At 35.9% G+C, this 23,492-nt stretch overlaps 2 protein-coding genes across 2 annotated transcripts in view; one reads left to right on the forward strand and one right to left on the reverse strand.

Moving 5' to 3' along the window:
• LOC111612760 (protein THEM6-like) overlaps positions 1-22,538 on the reverse strand; it is a 40,004-nt gene extending 17,466 nt beyond the window's left edge. The window contains exon 1 of the mRNA XM_023354013.1: positions 22,080-22,538. Within this exon, the coding sequence (XP_023209781.1) occupies positions 22,080-22,265 (186 nt within the window). The 5' untranslated portion in view covers positions 22,266-22,538. The remainder of the gene's footprint in view (positions 1-22,079) is intronic.
• LOC111612759 lies at positions 977-2,511 on the forward strand. The gene has a single exon (XM_023354011.1). It carries the CDS (start codon positions 1,120-1,122, stop codon positions 1,948-1,950), a length of 831 nt encoding a protein of 276 aa, XP_023209779.1. The 5' UTR covers positions 977-1,119; the 3' UTR covers positions 1,951-2,511.
• Positions 22,539-23,492: the final 954 nt, after the last annotated feature.

Below are 23,492 nucleotides of genomic sequence, written 5' to 3' on the forward strand. Positions count from 1 at the left end.
ATGGTGTCAAGTAGATTCTTCAAGGCGGATCTTTCTCGTGACTCGAAAAGGAATCGTTTTTCGCTTAGAAACAGACGAGGGAGCCAATCAGAAAACAAATTAGAGAACGGAGATTGATATAATCCCCAATCTTCAAGGACAGAAAGACTTCTTCCGTAAACTGTGCTACTGAGTACTTGCACTCCAAAAAGTCCGAAGCGAAACTCTCTGTGTGTCAACGCACAGAAGACGAAGAGTCCGCACTAGTGTCCATCGAGAGAGCCGTGCCGCCGACGCCTACCGACAAGTCTCCTTATCTGCCGCAGCCCGGGGCCCATCTCCGAGTGACGAGAGATAAACATCCACGACGTCCAAACAGTCGACTGTATCTAGATAATTCTAGTTCCTAAACGTAAGTTTAATTTTATGTATAAAATAAACGGGTTTTTGTGAGATTCTTGTCATCTGTGTCTCCTCCACCACACCCACACGCGTTCGACCCTAGATCATTCTGACGCGGGATTAACGATTCCCCCCCGGAAGTCAGCGAACTTACACTGGTGTCCGAGAGTGGAATAAAAAGTTTCCAATCTCCACCAGATCAGCGAACTTACACAACTATTTGTTGCCGTACATCAAATGTATGGCATATTAAAAGAAATGAGATCGAAAAATGAGACGTCACAGAATAATACACAAATGCCAATTGCTTCACAACCAACATATGCACAAATTGTCAAATCAACAAACAATTACAGTAAAACGACTAAAATTATATCAAAATCACTGACATCGAAGCTCAACAATGAAGGAACAGGGGGCAGCCACGCTGTCCTAGTATATCCTAAGAAAGGGGAAAATGGAACACATATAGATATAGAGAATGTGGTTTCTACAATTATGACAGAAGTCAACCCAGCAGATATTGGGGTCAAAATCAAAGGAGCAAGGAAAATTAGAAACGAAGGTGCCTGCTTCAGAGTGGGAAATAGTAATGATGGAGAAAAGTTATTAAAAGCAATAGAAACTATCCCCTCAACCAAAGAAAAGATAAAATGTCATGTCACAGAGGGTAGGAAACCAAGGTTAATTCTCATCAATGTCCCTAACTCTGTTGATAATAAAAACTTACTTGAGACAATGTATAATCAAAATGGTATTCTGGAACAAATCAACAAAGACGAATTTATAGAGAAATGTAGGATTAGTATAGCCATTTTCAAAGGAAATATAAAAGAGAAATGCCGACATGTGGTACTTTCTGTCGCATCAAACATCAGAAATATACTAATTCAACATAGATATATATCGCTTTCATGGGTGAATGTCAAACTAGATGATTATGTACCTGTAATCAGATGTTTCCAGTGTGCAGGCTTCAATCATATGGCGAAAGATTGTAGAGAAAAGACATATTGTAGTCACTGCACTAAAAATCATAGATATAACGAGTGTAATGATAAACAGAATACACCCTGCTGCATAAATTGCATAAAACATAATAGAGATCAGCCAATGACAAAAAAGGTTCCAACTAATCACAACGCATATGACAAAACTTGCCCAATACTACAAAAACTGAGAGCACAGAAAATAAAACAGATGGATTATGGCATCTACGGGATTCTGCAAACAAACAAGTACTGTACATCTTTACAAAACAGTAGTTCTGGGACACTATTTCAAGGAACAAACATTAAGGTGCTGCAAATCAACACAGAAAAATGCAAAGCAGCTTCATCTCTTCTAATAAATACAGTGACTGAAAAGAAAATAGACATTGTGGTTCTTCAAGAGCCATACACATTGGATGGAGGAATCATCCGTTTCAGCAATTGGAAGGTTTTCCCTCCTAAAGGACTATACAATAAACCTAAAACAGGGATCCTCTCCCCTCAGAGATCTAAACATGGATTTTTACCCAGTTCTAAGCAAAGAGAATATAACTACAGTACAGAATTCCATGAATAATACTTCTTTATACATTACTTCTATATATTGTTTGCCGGATGATGACATTCTAGAACTTCTTACAAACCTGGACATCATTAACAAGCAAATAAACAATTCACCATGGATCTTAGCAGGGGATTATAACGCTAAGTCTCCAACATGGTTCAGCCCAGTGGAGGACATTCGGGGCAGAAATCTAATAGATTTTATGGCAAGCAATAATATGGTTTCTTGTAACACTAGTAACTTACCAACTTTTTTCTCCAATAGGGGAGAAAGTTGGGTGGATGTATGTGTAGCCAATCAAAATGCGATCAAATACATGGATAAATGTGAGATTGTGGATGACATCACTGCAAGTGACCACAGATACATCATATGGAACCTTACAAATACTCCTGTGCAACATACTGATAACAATATCAAGAAACATACAGAATGGAATACTTTTAAAAACTACTTCAGCAACCTATGGGCCACACAGCAAATAAATAACATAACAGATATTGACATCTTAGCTGAACATCTCAACAGTTGTATCATACAAGCTTATAATCACTCTATGACTTATATGCAAGTTAAAACTAAAAACGCACACTGGTGGAACAATGAGCTCTTCATTTTAAGATAAAAAACACGTAAATTACAAAAAAGATATCATTCAGAAATAGATCCGGAAAGAAAGAATGAAAGAAGAAATAAATAATGATTAGATGTTTTAATGACTACAAAACAAAAATAAATAGAGCTAGGAGTCAGGCGTGACAACAATTTTGTACTCAAAGCAGTAAACAAAATGTATGGAGTGAGCCATACTACATGGTTTGTAGGAAAAAGACAAGAAGTGAAATCCCAGCGAACATTTTGAAAACTGACGGAACATACACAAATGAATATGCAGAAACTGTCAACTACTTAATGGACACACACTTTCCCAGCAACAGAGAGGAAGAAGATAACAACACACAAGAAATGATTAGATTTAATACCTACAGTCCTCCGGAAACGGAAAATGACAGACCATTTACATTTGTGGAAATTAAGAGCCATAACTTCGATTAAGTATAAAAAAGCGCCTGGACCGGATGGAATTACACCAGAAATGCTAAAGCATACATTTTGTGCAGTTCCAATGGCATTCTCATACACGTATAACAAATGTCTTAAAACAGGGATTTTTCCAAAAATATGGAAACAGGCGGATATTAAATTTATCCCAAAGTCAGGTTTGAATGGAGACTTTAAAATGAAAGATTATAGACCAATAAGTCTATTGTCAATACCAGGTAAGGTACTTGATGGTTTGATAATAGACAGAGTAACTTTCCACCTATACAATAATAACTGGATGAGTGAAAATCAATATGGATTTACTAAAGGACGTTCAACTTATCATACGATATATAAGCTCATTAACTTTGTCAAAAATGCTTGGAATCAACAAGAACATGCCCTAATTGTGGCCATCGACTATAAGAATGCATTTAATACACTTTGGTGGCCAGCACTCTTTTGTCAACTAAAACAGGCCAGATGCCCTAAAAATCTTTTTGCAGTCCTTAATAACTACCTATCAGAAAGAACTACTGGGGTCTACCACCATAGAGACAACATCATTTGCCCCATAAATAGAGGATGCCCGCAAGGGTCGAGATTGGGCCCAGGATTGTGGAATACTGTATGTATTGATCTGCTCAAAATGAACAACAATAATGAAGAAAACTGGCTGATACAAAGCTACGCCGATGATACGATCCTAATGATGTCACATAAAAACGGTGAAAGGTTGCAGGAGGAGGCCAATGGGATACTTAGTAAAATATATGAATGGGGAACACTGAATAAACTTGAAATAAATTACGACAAATGTGAAAGTATGGTACTTACAAAGGGAAAACAAAATTTTTTACATAACCGTTTATTTGAAGTTCGATTGTGTAATTTTTCGAATTTCCCATTTCGAATTAGAGAAATAACTGATGATGAACGCTCAATGCGTTTGAAAACATTTTTATGTTATTAAAGAATTATGCTGGATAGTTAAATGTTTTTTTTATTTTTAAGGGAAAACAACTGCAAAAAGCTTTTAAAATACACATAAATGGAAAAATAAAAAATGTCAATGAAAATTAAACATTTGGGATTAATAATTGATAGAAGTCTCAATTGGACTAAACACAGAGTATATGGCAAGAAAAGTTTGCAAAATAATGAATACCATGCTCAGCATTGCCCATAAAGAATGGGCCCTAAATCAAAAGGCTATTGAAACGTTAAACAAAGCCTGAATAGAACTGGCTATCCTGTACGGTGCACCTTTCTGGGGTGAGAAAATTGATAAGATCAACATCAACACAAATTAAACTCAATACAAAGACCTTTGCTTATTAGACTATGTACAGCGTACTAGACGATGTCAAACACCACACTACAGGTACTTGCAGGATATGCTCCACTACACTTGAAAGCCAAGAAATTAACATGGACATAGACACTTAAAAATATACTCATTACTGATGATGGCAACAATAACCTAAAGAAGTATGCAGAGATAGGAATTCTCCCTAACCTAGACTACACTTTTCTCAAAAACTTTGTGCAGGAAGGCATAATAAAGAAGACTAATACCTATACTCATCCAGCAAGTAATAACAAAGTGGAGATAACAGAGGTTAATGTGGAGCCGATTCCTAAATACCTCATATTTACGGACGGCTCTCAAAACAATAATAATGTAGGAGCAGCATTCATCCATTTTATACACAGCAACTCACAGTACAGATACGAAGCTGGTTTTAAACTGGTTAGCTACACCATGGTGCCAGAAGCTGAAATATATGCCATCTATCAAGCCATCTCCTATATCTACACTCTTAAAAATTACAAAGGATATTTGAGAATATGCACCGATAGCCAAATGGCATTACGCAAGATAAATAGTGAAAATTCAAAATGCTACATGACAAATCTTATTCGGGACAAATTGACTAATTTGCACAGCTTTAAGGCAAGTTTCGCTTGGGTGAAAGGACATTGTGGAATCCAAGGAAATGAGGCAGCTGATAGACTGGCAAAGCAATTTGCCAATAGTGAACATAACATCATATATACTGAACTCACAGAAAAGAATATAAAAAATTTGCTTCAAGAAACCGTCATCCAATTATGGCAAATGGAATGGGAGAAAAGAGACATGAGGAGAGTAACATATGGTTTCATACTAAACATTCAGCATCATCTCAAAATGAAGCATCTGAACATTAACAACATAATGTAACAGATGTTAACAGGTCATGGAAATCTCAAACAGTACCTGCATAGATTTGGATTAAGAGACAACGAACTTTGTGATTGTGATGGTACCTCCCCTCAAGACATCAATCATCTCATATTCAGCTGCAACCTTTTTGACAGGGAGCGTAGCTCTCTCATTCAAAATACTATTCAACATGGCCTTAATTGGCCATGTCAGCCACATCATTTTGTGAACAATAGTGATCTCTATCATGAACTACAAACATTTATCACCAGAACCAAAGCACTAGAGACTAACTTCAGAAGAACATAATTGTGCATTAGCATCATCGCCAAAAAAATGTGTGTTTGAAAATTACATGTGTTTATCTATGAGGTAAACTTTAGAAAAGGTGTTTTGAACAATAACATTTGTGAAATATTGTGATAGTGTATGGATTACAAAAATTCAGTACATTAATTCTGCATCAGTTTCAAAGGAACAGCATCCTCAACATTGAAAAGAAAAACAGCAGAGTTCAATAGAGATAACTTGCATCGACAGAGGAAGATCATAAGAAAAGGTCTCGGACTTTGCTCCAGGTTATCATCATTGACAATTCAAGTAGTGATGACATGCAGAAACGATGTGTTCTTCACCTTGGTGAATTAGTCAACTACTGCATAACTACTCAAGTGATATCGGCAATTTCTTCTATGTTTATAGTATTTATAAGTAAAGCAACAAATACACTATTAATTGTTATGTATTTCAGGTCAAAAGTCATTGACCAGAGAATGAGTTTTTATATTGTCATTGTTAAAGTAACAAAACGTACTAATGTACGGACATTATGTATTAGCTTTTAATATAATGTACACTCGGAATAGATATATTGTATTTAAATACTGTGATTTTGTTAATTACATTTAATAATTACCTTAAACATCAATAGAATTGTAATATCATTAATTCTAGTTGTATTGGTTACCGGGCATCTCTTACATTAAATTGTACATAGTTTCAAGGGTCAAAAGTATTAGCCATGTTTTGGGTAACAAACTGTCAGCAATGTAAACATCTTCAATGTAAATAATTGTAAATAATTAAAATTTTGTATTTTTATCAGCCAGGTGCCATTTTGTATGTTTTGATTTATGTTTCAATAAAAAAAGCAGGGCACTCATGATGCTTCCCTTTCATCCCCTTTCCTATCTTGCTTTATTACTTCACCTTCACCTCTTCCCTAAAATCCTTTTTCCTTCTTCCTTTTACACCCAGGAAATACATATGAGTAGTCCTGGGTCTTCATCACCTTTACGCTAGATATATGCCTCCATGGTTGTACGTACATACAGATAGGATCTTGTGATCCTGTACAGTATAAAGTAGCAGTGTTTAATGCCTTAATCAAAAGGGCTTACATTCACTCCTCAACAAGGCATGCTCTTAAAACCAAGCTTAACACTAACTCATATTGCTGAATGCCATGGTTACTATAACCTGATAAGTAGGTTATCCAGGAAAATATTTCAACCCCAACTAGCAACGCAAACCAGTGTGCAGGAGCAAGAAACAACAGACCATAAAGACAATATTCTGGTCACATACAATCCGTATCTAGAGAAGCTTTATTCGGAAATTGCTAGAAAGAGACAAGTCCACATCACATATAGACGCAGCATATGGAGCATTTGAGATGGATAGAGGCAATATATATATACAAAACTGCCCAAGATAATAAGTGTATTAACAGTAAGGAAGCGTTATCCTTATCCGTAGCGTGGCAAGCATTTATATACGACAGATGTTAATACAGAGAAATTGCTACTTCTGAGGAAGGCGCATGCGCATCGATGTCGTCACCCGCACAAGGTTTCTTTCAAATCGTTTTTTACAGAGCTCTTTCAGAAAGTGTTCCATCGAATTTTTCTTCAAATTTTGGTCCATTTCTCTCACCTGAGGAACTTTATGTTCGAAAATGTTTGTGACAATTTGTTATTTGAGGAAACGCACCATTTTTTTAGAGGTTAGTTTAATATATCACGCTGTGCTGTTGATGTTTTATTGGATGATATTATTTATGCATAGTAAGTGTTGTTCTTGTTTTCCTTTGGAGGTGCTTGAGATCTGTAATGTCCAGTGTATAACTCCAAAAGAATACATGAGTACAGGGACAACATATAGTTTAATAGCTTTAATAGTATGTTTTGCATTTAGATGAATTCTTTGTACTGCATGTAACATGTTCTGATATTCAAGTGTTAATCTTTCTTTTATCTGTGCATGTTCTGTAAGTTTGGCCTGTTGGAATCCTAAATATTTGTATATGTATTGTTTTCCAATACTGTCTGTGGAATGTATTTGTAGTATGGTTCACAGATGTCTAATACAGAGGTACCTCAGGATACGAACGCCCCAGCATACGGAATTTTCAGGATACGACATGAAATTCGAACAGATTTTTGCTCCACAATACGAACAAAAACTCACCAAACGGCATTACATTAATTCGCAGCGCCGATTTTTATTCACTTCCATTCATTGGTCTCAGTCTGCGTGTTTGCTTTGTTGTGGAAGGATCTCGCTCAATAAAGGAAATCTTGAGGTATTATCAGAAAGTGACTAATTTTATTGAAAAGAAACATTCCGAAAAGACACACTGGCCATATTGCTGCTCGGAGTAATGACATTTGCCTAAGTCATTTTAGAAACATTTTAAAAAGTAGGCAAAGCCAAACCTCTTTGGATAGATATTTTACCAAGTGACCTCTATCCAGTGAAAGTTCTGGTGGAAGTGAAGGAAAGAAAGCAAATGGCAGTGAATAAAAATTTAAAAAATAAATAAAACATAAAACAACACTAATTTTTAAAAATCTTTTCTAAGTTATTTTTAAGTTATTGTTACATTATGTTATGTAAGTTAAGTTTTAGTATCATTTCCCTTCTCCCTCTCTTCCGCCACCAATTTACACCTCCACCGTCGTCTATCCTCAAAGGTAAAGTGCAAATAAAACTACATTTTTTTTATCAATTATTATTCTATTATGGTTATTTATACATTTACAACTACAAATTGCATTTTTCAGTGTTTTCCTTACTATAGTTATTTTTTTAATACTTACTACTTATTTTTTTACTACTTAGCTTTAATTTGAGTGTGTTTTTTGTGTTGAAACAAATTATTTGGTTTTACACATAATCATATGGGGAAAATGATTCACCTTACAACATTTTCATAATAAAATTTCAGTTTCAGGACAGATTAATTTCGTATCCCGAGGTATCACTGTAATTGGTGTTCATATTGTATTATGTTTGCTACTTGATTATGTCTGTGTAAGTAATCTGTCTGTGCCAAGAGCTTGCAACCAGAAGTGATGTGTTGTATAGTATCTGGCATGATGTGACATTTTCTGCATGTGTCATTTATGAGTGTTGTATCTTTGAGTGTGTTTTTTGTAGTTTTTAGTATTTATGACTCGATCCTGTACGGCAATCATAAATTCTTCCATCTCCCCAAAGAGGCATCCCTGATCTAACCAGCTGTTTGACACAGTTTTGTCAACAAAATCCTGAGCCAGGTCATAAGGATGACTGCCATGGAGTGCCTTTTGAGCCCACGATTGCTTGATGGTGTCTATGCTTTTTGTGTGTTCTGTCATGTCTGCATGATGTGAGTGTAAGTTTAATGGTGTGTTATTTGAGTCTGCTAGAGTTACTGCTTTATGTAACTGTGATGTTTCTTGTGTCCTGTAGAAAAACTCTCGCAGTGATTTGTTTGTAGTGAAGGTTAACTATGTCAATCAGGCCACGTCCGCCATTTTTACATGGAAGGGTTAATCTTTCTATGGCAGATTTAGGATGATGTTGTTTATGCTTAGTAAGTGTTGTTCGTTTTCCTTTGGAGTTGCTCAAGATCTGTGTGAGTCCAATGTATAACTCCAAAGGAGTATGTGAGTACTGAGACGACATATGTGTTTATTGCTTTAACCTATTTGATATTGAAATTTTTATTTGTTGCCTGCGACGCCATGTTGAATTTTCATCGATGTTAAGCCTAAATTTTTTTTAAAATAATAATTGTGTTTACACACCAACTGAATGCCGAAAATGTTGGTTGGTGGTTGTTGGAAATGTTGCAGTTGGTGTGTAGCTATATTATATCGGGTTTAGCGATGTTTGTATATATTACGCTTTGCCGGGGCTTGCGATGGCCGGTTGAGTGCCTTATAGGACGTAGGACGTGGGCACTGAATGTGTCCCCAGCCGGCGTTGTAATAACCGTCGATGGTTACATAGTTAGCTTCTATATGCTGGAAGAGATCGGACTGGAGGTCCAGATAGCGTAACTGGCAATGCATCTGCACGGTAAGCAGGAGTTGTGGGTTCGAGTCCCGCTCTGGGTCGATTTTTTCTCCCAGCGGTTCTAAATTATTTAAATTAATTAATTTATTTATAATTATTAATGTTAATAAGAGATGGCGCCTAACGCTTACCTCTACAGCCAAATTGGTTACGTAATTCATGTAATAACTAGCCTTATACTAGCCCGATATTCGGCATTCGGTTGGTGTGTAGCTATATTATATTGGGTTTAGCGATGTTTGTATAATTGTGTTTACTGTATCATAAAAAATTATTTCTTTATTTTGCACAAACAAAATAAATATATTGAAAAATAAATTATATTTCGGAAGTTAATCTAGTATCAAAAACATTCCAATTCAGCGACACACAGTCCCCAGGAAAACACCACACAAAACAAGCAAAACTTTTTTTTTCTTGGGTTTATCTGGAGATGTCAGCCGCTTGGGCTATATTCTCATTCGAGCTGAATCAAAACACACCACTCATGATGCAAGGCCCTAGAATATAGCTCACGATGGGAAAAAAATGCCTCATTCAAGTACTGGCATCCTTAAGTACCCGCTTGACGTGTATGAATCAGAACGTTTTTGATGCTAGAATAACTTCCGAAATATAATTTTTTTTGTTTCTATATTTTTCAATATGTTTATTTTGTTTGTGCGGAATAAGGAAATAATTTTTAACAATACAATATGGTTGTGCTAGTGCTGCCAACTAAAACATGCACACCAACAAAAATAATATTGGAGTAGCCCAAGACATAGCCAAATATTGTAGTGCCACAGCACTAGCGGAAATTTGAATTTGCCAACTGGAACGCTTTCGGTTAACTGATGTTTCTGTTGATAGGTATTCGGATAATTGATGCTCTACTGCATATATAAGTAATGCTTTGAAACATTGATAATTAATTATATTTTTAAATGCTTTTTATTCAGTTATTTATATTTGAATTATTTTAAAACTTTACAGGAAGTAGTGAAGATCAGTGTATACCTATGTTAGTAACAGCTCTTAAAGGTTATACTGTAGTAGATGTTGCATGTGGAAGTGGAGATGCGCAAACTCTAGCTGTTACAAATGATGGTATATATTTNCTTCCAGTTGTGTGTTCTGTTAACAGCGTAGCAGATGTCGTGTACATTTATTTCAGCACAGAGCATAGTTGGTATGTTGTGCAAGTTTCTCTTCGATCCAGCCTGCATCAGCATTATGTGTGACAGCACTGGACCTAAGAGAAGAACAATAAGTTGTGATTTCTTCTTCTGCTGGTGTGCCACTGTGCTGTGTATCAGTGTTTGTTTTGTTACCAATTTGTCTGTAAAAGAGTTTTTTATTGTTTGTAAATAATTTATTTTGTTGTTTTCATAATGTACATGTTTTGTATCATTTGAGTCTACGTGCAAGTTGGCTGCAAGTTTTTTTTCAGTTTATCAATGTGTTCTGTAATGTGTGTGTTGTGATGTTCATGTTTTGTGCGGGTTTTGATTTTCTTGAAAATGTTTTTGAGTTATTTCTTTAATTTGGGTGTTTTTTTAATGTTGTTTTTAGTGTATTGTGTCAGTCTGCCTGATTGCTGTCTAATGTCATTTATTTGTGTTTTTATTCTTCTCTGCCAAGCAGTCTTGTGATAGAATTATGCTTTGTGTGTGTGTCTGTCTGTCTGTGATTGTATTTTCATACCACGGTGTGTTACTACTGTGACTGCCCCAGCATAAACTAATGTATGAATGTCTGAGAGTGTAGAAATTGAATGAATGTAGTTTGGTAGTAAATGAGTGTTTACATAATTTAATGTTTTTCCTACTACCTTTGACGTGTTGATTTTCGGTATTCGTGGTCTTTGTGTGGGATCTGTGCCTGTGTATTTAGTGAGTGTTTCCTGAAATATAAGTGAGAGTGTATTAACTAAATCTATATCTATGTTATTAGTGATGGATGAAGAAGTGTCTGTAGTATCATTAATGGTAGTTGTTGTATGTGTACTATTATCAATGCTTGTTGCTGGATTATCCTGACAGGTTACATGATCTTCATTAATGTTAAATGTTTCTGTCTGTTGATGTATTTGATCAGCAACCTGTTGTTTGATAAGTTCAAGTGTTGGTTGTGAGATAAGGTTGTTGTGTATAATTGTTCTTTTTTGATCAACAACCCTTTGTTCGGTGACAGTGAGGTGAGGATATTGTTGTGTGAATNTAAAATGTGTTTTTGAGCTTCTTGATGAACTCAAAATGTTTTTTAATCAGAAAGCAAGACTGCAGTTTGAAGCACTTTTCAGCAATAAAAGTGAACTGCAGAAAATAGCTCACTAGTGTAGCGAGGGGAGCAAGGGGTTCTATCATGCCCCGAGCGCCACTCGCAGAGGGGCGCCAAATGGCCTCCAATACAAACAAAATTTGTTTCTGGAGGGGTGAGGGGAGCATCAATAAAGTGTCATGCCCTGGGCACCAGTTATGTTCGCTATGCCACTGAAATAGCTTACTTGGTTGACATCTTTGCCATCTTAAATGAGTTAAATTTATCACTGCAAGGACCAAATTCAAAATGTCACGATTAGTCTGAAAAGATCCGATCATTCCAAATGAAACTTCAGTTTTGGCAAAAAAATATTGGATGAAAATAAAATTTACATGTTACCTACATTATCTGCTTTCTTTGAGGAACATGACATTGAATCAGACAAAAGGATTACGATGATAATTTCTGTGAGAGAACACTTGCACATGCTTACAGACGAAATTTCATCGTACTTCCAAATTTACCTGACACCTCATTTGCACTTGCCAGAATCCCATTCACAGTCAAAGTTGAAGATATTCCTGAGACAGCACAAGAGGCGTTCATTGAACTTATTAACAGCAATGCAGCGAGAACTGATTTCTCTACAATGCTAGTTACAAAATTCTGGATCAAGTGTTTGCAGTCGTATCGTGTTCTGTCTGAGACTGTGTTACACCTTCTTCCATTTCCAACAACATATCTTTGTGAAACAGGATTTTCCTACTTGTTGGTTTCATGTCTAAATACAGAAGTGGACTTGTTGTGGAAAATGATCTTCGTTGTGCTCTTGCAAAGACTTCCCTGAGAATTTCTGATCTGGTGAGAAAGAAGCAATCTCAACCTTTGCATTAACATTGGCGTTTACTCAATCTGTCGCAAAATGTAGCAATGTAGTTTACTGTCTTTATATTAAGACTGTTACCCATGCTACACCATGCTTCAAGGCAAAATTTCATTTATTTGTAATTAGAAATAAATATTTCACAATATATAATTACATATTGTTTTTGTGAATAATCACTATGCTTTAATTATGTTCAATTTGTAACAATGAAAATACATCCTGCATAAATACTCTCATCTATACACACTGTAAAATATATGATTTACTTCTGACTCGAAACCAAAACAGTGCTTATTTCAAAATACCTTCACTAACGTTTTCAAACTTAGTTCTTCTTCAGGTGAATAAACGATGGGCAGAATCGATGTTATTCAAACATATCTGTTTAATACGAATTCTGAAACGCAGTGTTCTAAGGAAACTCGTGCAATCATCGTCTTAAACTTGCGCATGCTCTGTAGATAGAAGGATCGCTTTTGGCTTCTCATGTATAATAAATAAGAGTTTGCCATGCTACCAATAAGGATAGTTCATCCTTATTGTTTATACACTTATCTTCTCTTGCTGTTTTATAGATATATATTGCTTCCATCCAGTGCAAATGGTGTAGTTGCTATGTGGTGTAAATTATTTTTGCTTCCTCAAATAATGCTTGTATATCAGGGTCCGTGGCATATTGTGCTAATGCTGTAGTATGTCTTTTATGTAGGATGTCTGCTTTAAGTTCTTTGATCCTCATCTCCCTCCAACAATCTTTTTGTGGATCCCACATATACTAAGTCTTTATCCCACCTATGATCTTTTATAGGGATCCTGCATACGCCTGCTAATTTGTTGTGATGTGGAGTATCTTTTGCATTATTTAGCATATTAAATATAGTGGGACATCTTCTAAATATTAAGGAGGTTTGTTTTCTTTTGGCGATTTCTTTGTAGATTTTCTCTAAGTACGAATTGTAAGTAATCAGGATTCTGTCTTTCTGAATGTTACTTTGTTGCCCTTGTAGTTCTGTTTGTTCTGTTCTTCGAAATGCAGCACTTTTCGACCCTCGTGGCTATCCTACTATTATATCCGTGTGTTTTGGCCAAATTATTAATGGTGTTGATCTCTGTATCAAGTGCCTGCGTTGTCGATGATTGGGTGTATGCTCTTTTCACCAAGCTATTAAATGCTTCTATCTTATACTGCCACGGGTCACGCGAATGCGCAGGGATATACAATTGATCTGCCTGTGGTTTTCTGTATACCTCTGTGATGATGGACCTTCCTTTAACTATGATGTTCATAAACATCTCCAAACCCGATATCCAATATAGTAACACACCAACCGAATGCCGAAAATCAATCGGGCTATATTAATGCTAATTACTAAATATTTAGTAATTAGCATTAATATAGCCCGATTGATTACTATGATGTTCATGTCGAGAAAATGAACTAGTTTGCCGCTCTCCTGTTCGAGGCCCAGAGTCAATCCATACGAGTTGTTATTAAATACCGCTATGACTGCCGTCATGTCCGGTTTAGATTTCCATAGTATTAGTATATCATCCACATATCTCTTGTATGTAATAATATTGTGGAGTAGGTCAGGCAGTACTTTCTGTTCTAGGAGTCTAATTACCAGTTTGCATAGATCTCCTGCTACAGGGCTCCCCATTGGTACCTCTCTTTTTTGTTGATATACATTGTCTTTGAATTGAAAGAAAGAATTGTAGCACAATAGATGCGCTAACTCTAGTATATCTTGATGGTGGTTACTGTCCCCTATTATATTTATTAGCGAATCTCTTAATGCACAGAAGGCTGGTGGAAGGAGTAAAGAAGGTTATAAGGATTTAAAATCCAGCACAGTGAGGTACTGTGGGGGGTATTAACCTGCTTGAGTAGAGTTATGAGGTCAACACTATTGATTATATTGAACTGGTATTCTTCTAAATGTGGTGCTATTATATCGTGCATTCTCTCTTCTAGTTNGGTCTGTGGATGCATTGCCACAGAAACACCAAGGCTAGGTTGATTCCTCACATCTGTTGAGGGCATTGCAGTAGCCATGCTTGGGCCAGCGCTGCTTTCGCCACCGGTAACCAAGCGAGACTCGAGCCGATTTTTCGAACGTGAGCCTCTGCCTAACCCACGAACACAGACCTTGTTAACCCGAGCAACGTCCGAGCCGGTATCATACTTAGATCTTACTACCATGATAAATATCTCCACAGAATGTGGGTGTGTGGTCACTCTTAGCTTCATTTCTCCCCATAGACCTTACTGGCATGGGTGTCCCTACCAGGAGCTTGTGCTCCACCTGCATTGCTCTATGGTTCAGTAAAATTACTGGGCTCTCCCACCCCACACGACCTGGTGGTGACCATGGGAGAGTTATTATTATTACTACTTTGTATTGTTTTTAACAGATATATTATTCTGCACTAAATCATTACAAAAGTAAGATTACAAAAATCATACTCCTAGAACCTATTTCCGGTGTAACGAAAAAAACAAAAGAAAAAGTTCACCTCAAATGTTTTCGAACTGCTGCGAGTTCTTCCTCAGGTGAAAAGGGAGTTTCAGATGGAATGGAGTGATCGGTTAAGGATATATGTGAAAAAATAAACGAAAGTATAATACAAGTTGCACATGCGTGCCTGTAGGGTAACCAGATCTTAGCAATTACAGTTCAGAGTCCATCAACACCTGCCAAGCTATAGACAAAACTAACTCATCTTTAAAATTGATACATGAATTATTAAGGGTCAATTTATAAATTTTTTCTTTTGTTTTTTCATCACACCAGAAATAGGTTCTAGGTGTACGATTTTTGTAACACAGCCTGGTGTTATTGTTGTTGTTGATTTCATTAAGATTACGTTTGTGCAGTGCTGAACTGTAATTGATTAATTGTAATATTATGTCATTTGCCCATACATACAGGATTTCCTTATAACTACTAAATAAATAAATACAAAATAAATAATAAATAAAATTAGCTCTAATTAATAATTTTAAAAATGTCTGAAGATCGATTTGAATCCTCCTTTAAGTTGATAACTCTTATAGCCTCACTATACAGCCTCTTACAGCATTTCATTATTCAAGTGTCCATTATTTATTATTTTCATATTACTCGTATATGCAAACAAAACTTTTAAATGAGCTCTAACTTATTATAAAAATATTCATTTTGAAGTAGAAAAAAATAAATAAAGTATAAAATTTCTATTTAATTAGTATATTTTAGTTAATTTTTAAAATTTTCTATAAAAAAAAAGAATGAAATGAATATATGATAGAAGTAAATGTTATATAAATGAAAATGTTACTTATATAACTTAATAATTATAAATTTATTTAAAATAGATATTACACAATCATCATTTATTATTATACAGGGTGTAACAAAAAGAATGACCTGATTTTAAAACTTTATATTTATTGATAGAAAAATACTAAAAAACAGGGACAAAATGCAAATTACAATATCTTAACATTTCAACTATGTTATTACAAATACTCTATGTCCACCAGTAGCCGCATGAACTTCATCTAGACAATAGCTAAATGCTGCAGACTTGGCTTTTTCCACAACTTCAGGACGACTCTAATGATTTCATATTTTAACAGGATGAGCCCCACCACACGGGCACAATTTTTCAATGACACACTGCCTCAACACTGGATACGGTGCACAAGACTGTGAGACACTGCCCTACATTCTTGGCATCCAAGATCACCAGAGATGACCCCATGCAATGTTTTCTTGTGGGATACATAAATGAAAGAATTTTTTTTTTTAAGTAAAAATAATAAAATTTTTTAAATTTGAAAGAATTTTTGTTTTCCCCTTTAACTCATGACATAGATGATCTAAAAAACAGGATAAGAGCTGCCAATGTAGATATCTTACGTAATGTGTATGACAAATTTAGCTATCATCTAGATCAGTAATTCTCAACTTTCTTAATGCCAGAACCCTTTAATACAGTTCATGTTGTGGTGACCTCCAACCATAAAATTATTTTCGTTCCTACTTTGTAACTGTAATTTTGCTACTGTTATGAATCGTAATGTAAATATCTGATATGCAGGATGTACAACTTACTTCTGACTCAAAACCAAAACAGTGCTTATTTCAAAATACCTTCACTAACGTTTTCAAACTTAGTTCTTCTTCAGGTGAATAAACGATGGGAAGAATCGATGTTATTCAAACATATCTGTTTAATACGAATTCTGAAACGCAGTGTTCTAAGGAAACTCGTGCAATCATCGTCTTAAACTTGCGCATGCTCTGTAGATAGAAGGATCGCTTTTGGCTTCTCATGTATAATAAATAAGAGTTTGCCATGCTACCAATAAGGATAGTTCATCCTTATTGTTTATACACTTATCTTCTCTTGCTGTTTTATAGATATATATTGCTTCCATCCAGTGCAAATGGTGTAGTTGCTATGTGGTGTAAATTATTTTTGCTTCCTCAAATAATGCTTGTATATCAGGGTCCGTGGCATATTGTGCTAATGCTGTAGTATGTCTTTTATGTAGGATGTCTGCTTTAAGTTCTTTGATCCTCATCTCCCTCCAACAATCTTTTTGTGGATCCCACATATACTAAGTCTTTATCCCACCTATGATCTTTTATAGGGATCCTGCATACGCCTGCTAATTTGTTGTGATGTGGAGTATCTTTTGCATTATTTAGCATATTAAATATAGTGGGACATCTTCTAAATATTAAGGAGGTTTGTTTTCTTTTGGCGATTTCTTTGTAGATTTTCTCTAAGTACGAATTGTAAGTAATCAGGATTCTGTCTTTCTGAATGTTACTTTGTTGCCCTTGTAGTTCTGTTTGTTCTGTTCTTCGAAATGCAGCACTTTTCGACCCTCGTGGCTATCCTACTATTATATCCGTGTGTTTTGGCCAAATTATTAATGGTGTTGATCTCTGTATCAAGTGCCTGCGTTGTCGATGATTGGGTGTATGCTCTTTTCACCAAGCTATTAAATGCTTCTATCTTATACTGCCACGGGTCACGCGAATGCGCAGGGATATACAATTGATCTGCCTGTGGTTTTCTGTATACCTCTGTGATGATGGACCTTCCTTTAACTATGATGTTCATAAACATCTCCAAACCCGATATCCAATATAGTAACACACCAACCGAATGCCGAAAATCAATCGGGCTATATTAATGCTAATTACTAAATATTTAGTAATTAGCATTAATATAGCCCGATTGATTACTATGATGTTCATGTCGAGAAAATGAACTAGTTTGCCGCTCTCCTGTTCGAGGCCCAGAGTCAATCCATACGAGTTGTTATTAAATACCGCTATGACTGCCGTCATGTCCGGTTTAGATTTCCATAGTATTAGTATATCATCCACATATCTCTTGTATGTAATAATATTGTGGAGTAGGTCAGGCAGTACTTTCTGTTCTAGGAGTCTAATTACCAGTTTGCATAGATCTCCTGCTACAGGGCTCCCCATTGGTACCTCTCTTTTTTGTTGATATACATTGTCTTTGAATTGAAAGAAAGAATTGTAGCACAATAGATGCGCTAACTCTAGTATATCTTGATGGTGGTTACTGTCCCCTATTATATTTATTAGCGAATCTCTTAATGCACAGAAGGCTGGTGGAAGGAGTAAAGAAGGTTATAAGGATTTAAAATCCAGCACAGTGAGGTACTGTGGGGGGTATTAACCTGCTTGAGTAGAGTTATGAGGTCAACACTATTGATTATATTGAACTGGTATTCTTCTAAATGTGGTGCTATTATATCGTGCATTCTCTCTTCTAGTTTGCGTGTTGGAGCCCGAATCTTATCTATTACAGGACAAATCTGTCTGCCTTCTTTGTGCGTTTTAGCAAATTCAAATAATTTGGGTGTGTCGGGAGAGTCTACAACAACGTTCTTAATATCTAACCTCTTCGCTAACTTGCTGTTGGAGAATCTCTTTATTCTAGCATGTAGTTTTTCAACTATGTTACTGTCGCTTTTCTCACATTGAGTGAGATCAATGTACTTTAATACCCCCCACAGTACCTCACTGTGCTGGATTTTAAATCCTTATAACCTTCTTTACTCCTTCCACCAGCCTTCTGTGCATTAAGAGATTCGCTAATAAATATAATAGGGGACAGTAACCACCATCAAGATATACTAGAGTTAGCGCATCTATTGTGCTACAATTCTTTCTTTCAATTCAAAGACAATGTATATCAACAAAAAAGAGAGGTACCAATGGGGAGCCCTGTAGCAGGAGATCTATGCAAACTGGTAATTAGACTCCTAGAACAGAAAGTACTGCCTGACCTACTCCACAATATTATTACATACAAGAGATATGTGGATGATATACTAATACTATGGAAATCTAAACCGGACATGACGGCAGTCATAGCGGTATTTAATAACAACTCGTATGGATTGACTCTGGGCCTCGAACAGGAGAGCGGCAAACTAGTTCATTTTCTCGACATGAACATCATAGTAATCAATCGGGCTATATTAATGCTAATTACTAAATATTTAGTAATTAGCATTAATATAGCCCGATTGATTTTCGGCATTCGGTTGGTGTGTTACTATATTGGATATCGGGTTTGGAGATGTTTATGAACATCATAGTTAAAGGAAGGTCCATCATCACAGAGGTATACAGAAAACCACAGGCAGATCAATTGTATATCCCTGCGCATTCGCGTGACCCGTGGCAGTATAAGATAGAAGCATTTAATAGCTTGGTGAAAAGAGCATACACCCAATCATCGACAACGCAGGCACTTGATACAGAGATCAACACCATTAATAATTTGGCCAAAACACACGGATATAATAGTAGGATAGCCACGAGGGTCGAAAAGTGCTGCATTTCGAAGAACAGAACAAACAGAACTACAAGGGCAACAAAGTAACATTCAGAAAGACAGAATCCTGATTACTTACAATTCGTACTTAGAGAAAATCTACAAAGAAATCGCCAAAAGAAAACAAACCTCCTTAATATTTAGAAGATGTCCCACTATATTTAATATGCTAAATAATGCAAAAGATACTCCACATCACAACAAATTAGCAGGCGTATGCAGGATCCCTATAAAAGATCATAGGTGGGATAAAGACTTAGTATATGTGGGATCCACAAAAAGATTGTTGGAGGGAGATGAGGATCAAAGAACTTAAAGCAGACATCCTACATAAAAGACATACTACAGCATTAGCACAATATGCCACGGACCCTGATATACAAGCATTATTTGAGGAAGCAAAAATAATTTACACCACATAGCAACTACACCATTTGCACTGGATGGAAGCAATATATATCTATAAAACAGCAAGAGAAGATAAGTGTATAAACAATAAGGATGAACTATCCTTATTGGTAGCATGGCAAACTCTTATTTATTATACATGAGAAGCCAAAAGCGATCCTTCTATCTACAGAGCATGCGCAAGTTTAAGACGATGATTGCACGAGTTTCCTTAGAACACTGCGTTTCAGAATTCGTATTAAACAGATATGTTTGAATAACATCGATTCTGCCCATCGTTTATTCACCTGAAGAAGAACTAAGTTTGAAAACGTTAGTGAAGGTATTTTGAAATAAGCACTGTTTTGGTTTCGAGTCAGAAGTAAATCATATATTTTACAGTGTGTATAGATGAGAGTATTTATGCAGGATGTATTTTCATTGTTACAAATTGAACATAATTAAAGCATAGTGATTATTCACAAAAACAATATGTAATTATATATTGTGAAATATTTATTTCTAATTACAAATAAATGAAATTTTGCCTTGAAGCATGGTGTAGCATGGGTAACAGTCTTAATATAAAGACAGTAAACTACATTGCTACATTTTGCGACAGATTGAGTAAACGCCAATGTTAATGCAAAGGTTGAGATTGCTTCTTTCTCACCAGATCAGAAATTCTCAGGGAAGTCTTTGCAAGAGCACAACGAAGATCATTTTCCACAACAAGTCCACTTCTGTATTTAGACATGAAACCAACAAGTAGGAAAATCCTGTTTCACAAAGATATGTTGTTGGAAATGGAAGAAGGTGTAACACAGTCTCAGACAGAACACGATACGACTGCAAACACTTGATCCAGAATTTTGTAACTAGCATTGTAGAGAAATCAGTTCTCGCTGCATTGCTGTTAATAAGTTCAATGAACGCCTCTTGTGCTGTCTCAGGAATATCTTCAACTTTGACTGTGAATGGGATTCTGGCAAGTGCAAATGAGGTGTCAGGTAAATTTGGAAGTACGATGAAATTTCGTCTGTAAGCATGTGCAAGTGTTCTCTCACAGAAATTATCATCGTAATCCTTTTGTCTGATTCAATGTCATGTTCCTCAAAGAAAGCAGATAATGTAGGTAACATGTAAATTTTATTTTCATCCAATATTTTTTTGCCAAAACTGAAGTTTCATTTGGAATGATCGGATCTTTTCAGACTAATCGTGACATTTTGAATTTGGTCCTTGCAGTGATAAATTTAACTCATTTAAGATGGCAAAGATGTCAACCAAGTAAGCTATTTCAGTGGCATAGCGAACATAACTGGTGCCCAGGGCATGACACTTTATTGATGCTCCCCTCACCCCTCCAGAAACAAATTTTGTTTGTATTGGAGGCCATTTGGCGCCCCTCTGCGAGTGGCGCTCGGGGCATGATAGAACCCCTTGCTCCCCTCGCTACACTAGTGAGCTATTTTCTGCAGTTCACTTTTATTGCTGAAAAGTGCTTCAAACTGCAGTCTTGCTTTCTGATTAAAAAACATTTTGAGTTCATCAAGAAGCTCAAAAACACATTTTAAAACTTTTCTTCTCAACAACCATCTCACTTCAGTGTGAAATAGCACAGTATTATTTGGCGGATCCAACTCGTTGCACAATTGCAAAAACAGTTGACTGTTTAAAGTGCTTGCCTTTACAAAATTAACAGAACTTATGACGCTTTTCATTACTTCTCGTAACTCTTGTGGCAGCGACTCATTGCTAATATTTGCCAATGAATCATACAGCGAGTTCCCATGACTTTTGGTGACTCATTTAGTACCAAATGTTGAAATCCAGATCGAAATCCAAGGAACAGTGTCTCGGTTCCTAAGACCTCAAAAATGTATGTTTTCAGATGGTCTTAGGCATCTGAAAACATCTGTGAAAGGATCTTTCGACCCCCAGGTTGAGAACCACTGGTCTACATGTTGTCTGTGTGGCTATTGGTGGATACAGAGTATTTGTAATAACATAGCTGAAACTTTAAGATTTTGTAATTTGCATTTTGTCCCTGTTTTGTAGTATCTTTCTATCAACAAATATAGTTTTAAAATCAGGTCATTCTTTTTGATACACCCTGTATTAAGAAATAAAAAAATAATTCTTTACCTTTGTCCTTACACGAAAAATTTGAAACAATCCTATGCTCCTTCTGTAGCGAACAGAAACAGCACTCAGTACTGCTCCACCTCCTAATTTATTGATTGCTGACCAGACACCTGATGCCATTCCACTAAGTGATCGAGCAAATTCGAATTCTCTTATATAACGAGCATTGTTCATGTGAAGAAACATGTCTAAATCATTGAATGTGCAAATACCTAAACATAAAGAGAATTATTTTAAAAACAAATGTCACAAAAATTAAGATAAATGTTAATTTTAAATTATATTGTGAAATTTTTAGCTACTATTTTGTGAGATCCGGATTTTAGAAACATTTTTTTCCCTCCTTTCTGACTCGTTAAAACAACAATCACCAGGGAAAGAAAATCGAATATCCCATCAACAACTATAGAAATTTATAACCTTCCTTTAAGAATGTAAACAGTTACCCATCCAAACATTGTCAAGCTAATATTGCAAGACATAAGTTTACAGTTATCGTTCAATTTCTTCACTTTATTATGGTCCCAGGGACACCTATGACCTAAACATCTGCTAAAGCAGCGATTCCCAACCTGTGGTACGCGTACCCCTAGGGGTACACGATAGGTTTTTTTTCCCTCGGAAGGGGAGAGACTAGGTGTACAGGGTAGTTCTGCGCTCCGTTTTCAGTTCGCGGTAACTTCGGTATTTTTGTGTTTATTGCTGAAATTTAGATACCGTTGGACAGGGCATTAAGAAAGGACTCTGTAAGTGTAAACATTTTCCTTTTTCGTTCGGTAGATTTTGTGTTACGGTCGTCAGCACTTTGTGTATTGTTCGGGTTATTCGGGCTTTATACGAGCCATCCGTTATTATATTTGTCGTTTTCCGACGTCTTTTGTTGTTCTTTTTGTCGTGTAAAGATTTTGTTAAGTTATCTTTAACGGTTTTCAAGATAATTTTACTTAAAGTTTTTGCCGTTAACAAAGAACTGATTTGCGCCACGTGGTACTGTTGTTAGCCNGTAGTTATAAGGAAATCCTGTATGTATGGGCAAATGACATAATATTACAATTAATCAATTACAGTTCAGCACTGCACAAACGTAATCTTAATGAAATCAACAACAACAATAACACCAGGCTGTGTTACAAAAATCGTACACCTAGAACCTATTTCTGGTGTGATGAAAAAACAAAAGAAAAAATTTATAAATTGACCCTTAATAATTCATGTATCAATTTTAAAGATGAGTTAGTTTTGTCTATAGCTTGGCAGGTGTTGATGGACTCTGAACTGTAATTGCTAAGATCTGGTTACCCTACAGGCACGCATGTGCAACTTGTATTATACTTTCGTTTATTTTTTCACATATATCCTTAACCGATCACTCCATTCCATCTGAAACTCCCTTTTCACCTGAGGAAGAACTCG

This window comes from Centruroides sculpturatus, unplaced genomic scaffold (assembly GCF_000671375.1).
Source record: "Centruroides sculpturatus isolate CEXI.00-Female unplaced genomic scaffold, Cexi_2.0 scaffold1501, whole genome shotgun sequence".
NCBI classification, from domain to species: Eukaryota; Metazoa; Arthropoda; class Arachnida; order Scorpiones; family Buthidae; genus Centruroides; species Centruroides sculpturatus.

Coding starts and splice junctions, on each gene's coding strand:
- LOC111612759 (XM_023354011.1), top strand. CDS start 1,120: ATGTATAATCAAAATGGTATTCTGGAACAAATCAACAAAGACGAATTT.